The sequence below is a fragment of the Phyllostomus hastatus genome, unplaced genomic scaffold (assembly GCF_019186645.2).
Source record: "Phyllostomus hastatus isolate PE091 unplaced genomic scaffold, TTU_PhHast_1.1 phas_contig_147, whole genome shotgun sequence".
NCBI classification, from domain to species: Eukaryota; Metazoa; Chordata; class Mammalia; order Chiroptera; family Phyllostomidae; genus Phyllostomus; species Phyllostomus hastatus.
In genome coordinates, this window is record NW_025333603.1 from 9929995 (window position 1) to 9935994 (window position 6000).

At 51.9% G+C, this 6000-nt stretch overlaps 1 protein-coding gene across 1 annotated transcript in view; it reads left to right on the forward strand.

The window, feature by feature from the left end:
* Window positions 1-5205, forward strand: part of TRABD2B (TraB domain containing 2B) — a 253527-nt gene extending 248322 nt beyond the window's left edge. Inside the window, exon 7 of the mRNA XM_045857718.1 lies at window positions 4954-5205. Within this exon, the coding sequence (XP_045713674.1) occupies window positions 4954-5023 (70 nt within the window). The 3' untranslated portion in view covers window positions 5024-5205. The remainder of the gene's footprint in view (window positions 1-4953) is intronic.
* Window positions 5206-6000: the final 795 nt, after the last annotated feature.

Consider the following 6000-nt stretch of genomic DNA (forward strand, 5'->3'; position numbering starts at 1 on the left):
GAAGGAAGAAAGCACTAGCGCCTGGCTCTTCGGTCCGCGCAAGTCACGCACAAACGTGAACCCCGGACAGCGGCCGGGGCCGAAAATCCCCGGAATTTCTGCTGTAGCCGCCAAGCCGAGGTGTCATCGACCGAACTCCGTCTCCCGGGCCCACGAGCCGTCTCGACCCTTCGCTATCGCGTGTTTGAATGGGCCACCAGCGTTCCTCTCTTTCTGCAGGTGGCATAGCCAGGGCTCGGAGAGGTTAGGGCGCTCGCCCTAGGCGGCGCAGCAAGCCAGGGGAGCCACTCTCCAGAGCCGCAGGGTAGTGTTCGGCCTCCGCTCGAAAACGAAAGGGTGGGGGGACCGAGGAGGGAACGCCTCCGACTCCCAGGTCGTCCTCTCTGTCTGATCTCGTATCCCTAGCCCTCGGCGACCCGGGTCCTGCTACTCCGTCCTTTGCGCAGCCGTCTCCCTGGGGCCAGTTCGGCCTCGTCGGAGCTGAAGGGAACCACAGAGCAAAGGAAAGCAAGCTCAGCCCCAGGGGCTGAAGATGGACCTTGGGGGGGGGGGGGGCGCGGATCCGCCGCGGTCCCCTGGAGAGAGACTTCTCAGTGCACTCGCCCTGCCCCTGGGGCCCGGAGCCCCGCCCTTAGCCTCCCGGGTGCTCCGTCCGTCTCCCGCTCCCGAGCATCGCTCTCCCTGTTTCTTGCTCTCTGACCCTGTTTACTTGTTCCCCGGTGTCTCCCTGTGCCTTTGTCTCTGTCTCTCCTCGGATCTCTGCCGTGAGGAACAGCCCCCGCCACCCCCGCAAAGGAACACACACCAGCAGAATCCGCCTTTTCAATAAAAAACGACAACTGGGAAACAGAGTGAATTAAAAAGCATTAACTTAAAAACAATCCATGTGTCTGCAAATGCGTTCCAAATGGCAGCCCTTCGGCGAGGTTGGGAGGAGGCGGGGGCGTGTCGGCCACATGTTCTGGAGCCTCAGACACAGTGTTGGGGGCTCGGTGCCTCGCTTAGGCCCGTTCCCACTAGCCACCTGGGATAGCAGGGTCTGGGGAGGGGACTCAGTCTACACACCCTCACCCTCGCGGAACCCCACCTGGTTCCCTGGAGCCTTTCAGAGGTTCGGGCATCTGCTGATCCCTCTTATTCCCCCCAGTGCCTCCGAACGCTCCTATGCTGGCTCCAACTACCCTTCTGCACCAGCCCTCCCTGCTCCCCCCACACACAGATTTGACCCCCCCCCCCCACCCCAGGTTTTCTACCCGTTCTCCTTCCGGCCCTGCCCCGCCCCACCCCCATTTTGCCCTCCTGCCCCTAGACCACCCAGCAGCCCCGGCTGGGCTCGGAGAGAAATGGTTAGAACAAAGCTTTCCTTGGCCTGAAGAGACTCTCCAGGGAGCTGCATGCAGTACCAGGCTCCCAGTCCAGTACCTGCAACTGCTCTGTCCTGCCAGATGCCAACCAGAAACTGAGTCACTGAAGGCGGCCTCTCCAGGTAGAGGAAGTAGGCTCCTGTCCTTTGAAGCCCCTCAGCAAGAGGAAGCTCCCCTCCCCCCACAGTTCATCCTACTACCCCCCTTTCCACTCCCAATAACCCTCCTCCGCCCTTTCTCTGAAAGTGGAAGGATTGGAGTTTAGGGAAGCTGGGGCTGAGCTGGTGCCCAGATTACCACTGCCCCTCAGTGTCTTCTCAGCTGGGAAGCAACTCCTGAGTCCACAAAACAGATGGGTGGAAGATCTGGGTTCTTAGCCTTCCGTGCTAATGATAATGACTTATGATCAGAAGAACAACAGTAACAGCATAACACAGCAGCTAACACTTACTGAGCTCCTACTGTGTGCCATCTGCATATAACTCACAGACATTGAGCAGTGGCTTTCCCAGTCTGCCATAGGATGGGGTGGGGCCTTCCAGTTTAGACAGAGAGTCTGAAACATCTGTGTTTGAGTCACAGTCCAGTCGAGTTGTATTTGTTGTCACTGCTCCTCCCTGTTCAATGAAGACAGAAAGAAGCCAACCAGTAAAAAGTTGGTTCTGAGTTATTCTATGTTCCTGAGACAACGAAACAAAACAACAACCACAACAAAAAGCCACCACTTAAAAAAGCCTAATAGTTCTCACCCAATCAAATTGTTCTTCCTCCTAATAACCAAAGGTGAGCTGTTTAATTTTATTTTGAATGATAGAAGTGTTCTGTGTTCATTATACAAGGGAGCCCTTCAAAATTCACCTGACTACCACTATCTCACAAGCCTCCCATCAGACGCCGGGAGAGCGCAATATGGGCACTTATACACAGTTCCCAGGTGATTCTGATGAGATAATTTGGATTTGCATAGGATGTCTGATATCTCCTCATATGATCTATATCTCGTTCTCATATCTGATTCTGATCTGAGATTCTGACTCGGAATTGCAGAGGCTGTGTCCTGAGAATTTCTGTTTCTGCAGATTTCTTTGAGCAGCTTCTCTGTCTCTGCAAGTGCTCTCACACACCGGGGAGCCTGTGAGGGTGTGCCTATTTGTATGCATATAAGTCTAGTGCATCTGTGCAGGTGTGTGTTTCCTAGTGTGTGTGAGGGGGCACAGGTCTCAGGCTATCACTGGTTATTTGCTGGTTGAGGGCCGGTACCTCTCTGTGCATTTGTGTGTCTCTGAGGGTAGGTGCTGATGCCTCTGGGCAAACGAGTGTGTCTGTGCTTGTGTGTCACATTTATCTAAGTGGGGAGATGCTTGTGCCTGTATGTGGGCTCATCCTGTGCACTTGCATGGATGAGCCTGCCATCTTCTGAGGCCTCCAACAGGGCGGGAGTTCCTATGGAAAAGGAGTTCCATCCAGGCCCCTAAAAGGCCGGCTGAGCCATCTCCATGCTTCAGAGCTAGCAGTCAAAACTCCCCTCCTGGCTGGGGGAGAGGGAGGACATATTTTGAGCATAAACACAGATCTCTGTGCTGAGCATTCTAATTCTGCAAGTCAAGTAGACAGCCCGGGCAGCTGCCTGCTAATTAGCCACCCTGGGGAAAAAATTGCCTGTGCTGGAGTGGATAATGTGTTTGCCTGTTTCTGTGGGGTCCTTGACCAACTGAATGCCCCCACCTTCCCCCTACCCTCTCCCATGGGCCTGTCCCCCTGCACTCCCAGCTCAGAAAGGTGGTACAGCATTTGCATGCCTTAGTTCTAACACACTGGCTTTTTCAAACAGGCCAACTACTAAGCAAATGTCATTTGGGCTGAACTTGGATGGCTCTAAATGAGGTAAATGATCCATTGGAATAGGTGAAGATGGGTCCCATGTTGGATGAAGATGAGCTTTTAAAGTTCCCCACAACATGAAGGACAGGCTCCATGTCCCCACCCCAGGCAAACTGTGCTCTCGGGCCTGGGGTTCTTCCACAGCACAGAACAAATCCTCAGGTACCTGCAGCCAAGGATCTTGGGCTTGACAGATCCCCAGTCCCAGGGAGCCTCTGAGGCACTCTTCCCAGGTCCCTTTAGCAGTTGCTATGGGCTGGTGGGAGCAGAACCCCAGCCAGGTTGGGCTGAAGGGCAGCTACCCACTGTGGTCCGGGTCATGACCTTCTCTTGGTTGTATACACACATGTGTACATGTGGATACACTCACACTCGCAGCCTGAGCCCATGACTTTAATCTGTGCTAGGCTTTCAGGTACACAAAGGTCAAGACACAGAGGCATTCACAAAACCCCATACAATCATTGTGCTGTTGTAACTTTTAATGCATAAATAGAAATTAACACAGCACATAGATTTATAAGCAGATGCAGATATGAACTAAACAAATAATGCATATAGGTATTGCTATGATTGAATGTTTATCTCCCCCAAAATTCCTGCGTTGAAACCCTATGCCTCAATGTGATGGAGTTAGGAGATGGAGACTTTGGGAGGTAACCAGGTAAGATGAGATCATGAGTGTGGGGTCCTATGATGGGATTAATGCCCTTATAAGGAGAAGAGAGACCAGAGCTCCCTTTCTCTGCCATGTGAGGACACAGTGCGGAGGTAGCCATGTAGAAGCCTCCTCAGCCCCCAGAGCTCTGTGAGCACAAATGTCTGTTGTTCAAGTCCATGGTATTTTGTTATAGCAACCCAAGCAGACTAACACTAGGAACTAGGAATTATACTCGCACACATTTGCAAATAGCAATTTACATACCAAAAAAAAAATTGACACATTCCTAAAGAGAATCATGTTGTACATGTCACTCCTACTATTACTGTTTATTATCACTAATGAATTTCTATGCTCAGTGATTCAGACTTTACCTTACTTTATTCTCAAAACAGCCCCAAGAGGGAGACATTTATTAGCTCCATTTTATCAGAGAAACTAAATCTTGAGTAAGGTGCTCAGAGTTGGCTGCACATTTGCTAAGTGGTAGAGTCAGGATTTGAACCCAGGTCTCCTGACTCCCATGTGCATGCTCTGTAGAGATGATGAGTGATCTAGCACTTGGAGTTGGGGGAAGGGAACCTCACCAGAGTCAGAACAATCCTGCTATGCCCATAAAGCCTCCATTCCCTAGGGCCACCTGACTTGTTCAGCCTCACGCCTTATAATTCAATTACCATAATTGGGGACAGCTGTCCCCAGAGGCGGGCCAGCGAGCTTGGCCCTTCTTCCTAGGCTACAGAGCCACAGGAATCCCTGAAACCGTTGAACAATTGGCTTGCAACTTTTGTTCAAAATAATGACCATAAACTGATTTTAATACACGCCTCACTTAAATGATGGGCTCAGCTCCAGTGCTGGTGTTTTCTGACAATACAAGATTATTTTATCCTCAATAGTCACTCAGTATCCTTGGAGAAGTCACTTCTCTGATTAATACAGCTATGTGCTTTTAATTAATAGTGATATTATTTAACGGAGCGTTTGGTCTTGGTGTCTAACTGTACCCCCACACCCACAGGCAGATTTTCTCATTCTCTTTAACAGGGTCATGAGCATGTTCTGGTGGCACGGGCCCTGCCCACCCCTCCCGGGCTCCCACGTCCATCCCTCCTGATGCCCCATCGTGCCCCCCAGAGCTGTCCCGAGATATCCTGGAGTCCTCATCACTCCTGACCTGAAGAAAGTCCTGGAGCAGCTTTGCAGACCTGTTGCACTCCTCCAGCCCTGGCCCACACCCTGGCGGGCTCCCCCAGAAGAAAAATGAAGGCCCTCCTGACAGGCAAGCATAAATATTTTCTTTCCCAGCCCGGTTCAGATGGGGATATTTGCTGTTAATAAAGTGGCAGCTGGCTATCTGGGAGTGTCCGAACATGGCTGTCCCTGGCAGGGAGCACGTCATCCATCTCTGTCCTCACACCATCAGACGACGACTCTTCACTGGCCTGCTTCTTTTTTGAATGTGCCTCAGACGGCAGGAAGCAGGCAGAGAGGGTTTGGGTCACAGCAGTTTCGTCTTCTGTCTCTTGACTGGCTGGGAAGGGGCAGCCTCAGTTTTCCATTCTTGGCAAGCTCGCCTGTCAGGAGTGTGGTCATCAGATGCCCAGCAAGGCTATTTGTTTAAGCCCCACATCAGGCAGTGAGATTTATTTATGGGGGTAGGAGGGGAGTGCTGGGGACGGCTGGGTCTTCCCACTTTGAAAGGCGCTCAGACCAGAAAGGGCAACACGACGTCATGGGAAACTGTGCTGTTCTTTGCGGCGTGTGGCCTGGAAATGGAGCTGCGAGGCCCGGAAAGGTTTTGAAATAACATTTTGGGCTGAAGCCCTCCCTGCCCCCACCTGGAAATAGGTGTTGGGATGGAAAACAGGGCACCTCTCCTCACCACTCGTCACCAGCCAGGGCTGTTTGAAATGAAAACAAAAAATTCTCCCTTAAAAGAAAATGTGTTTTCCAAAGTACTATGAATTTGCTTCCTGACGTCCAAGTCCATGAAACGCTGTGTGAGGACTCCATTCACAGCTTGGAGCTGTTGAGTCTGCTCTGGGAACCAGAGAGGGGCTCCAGCTGGGGTTGCTCTCTGGCAAATCTCGC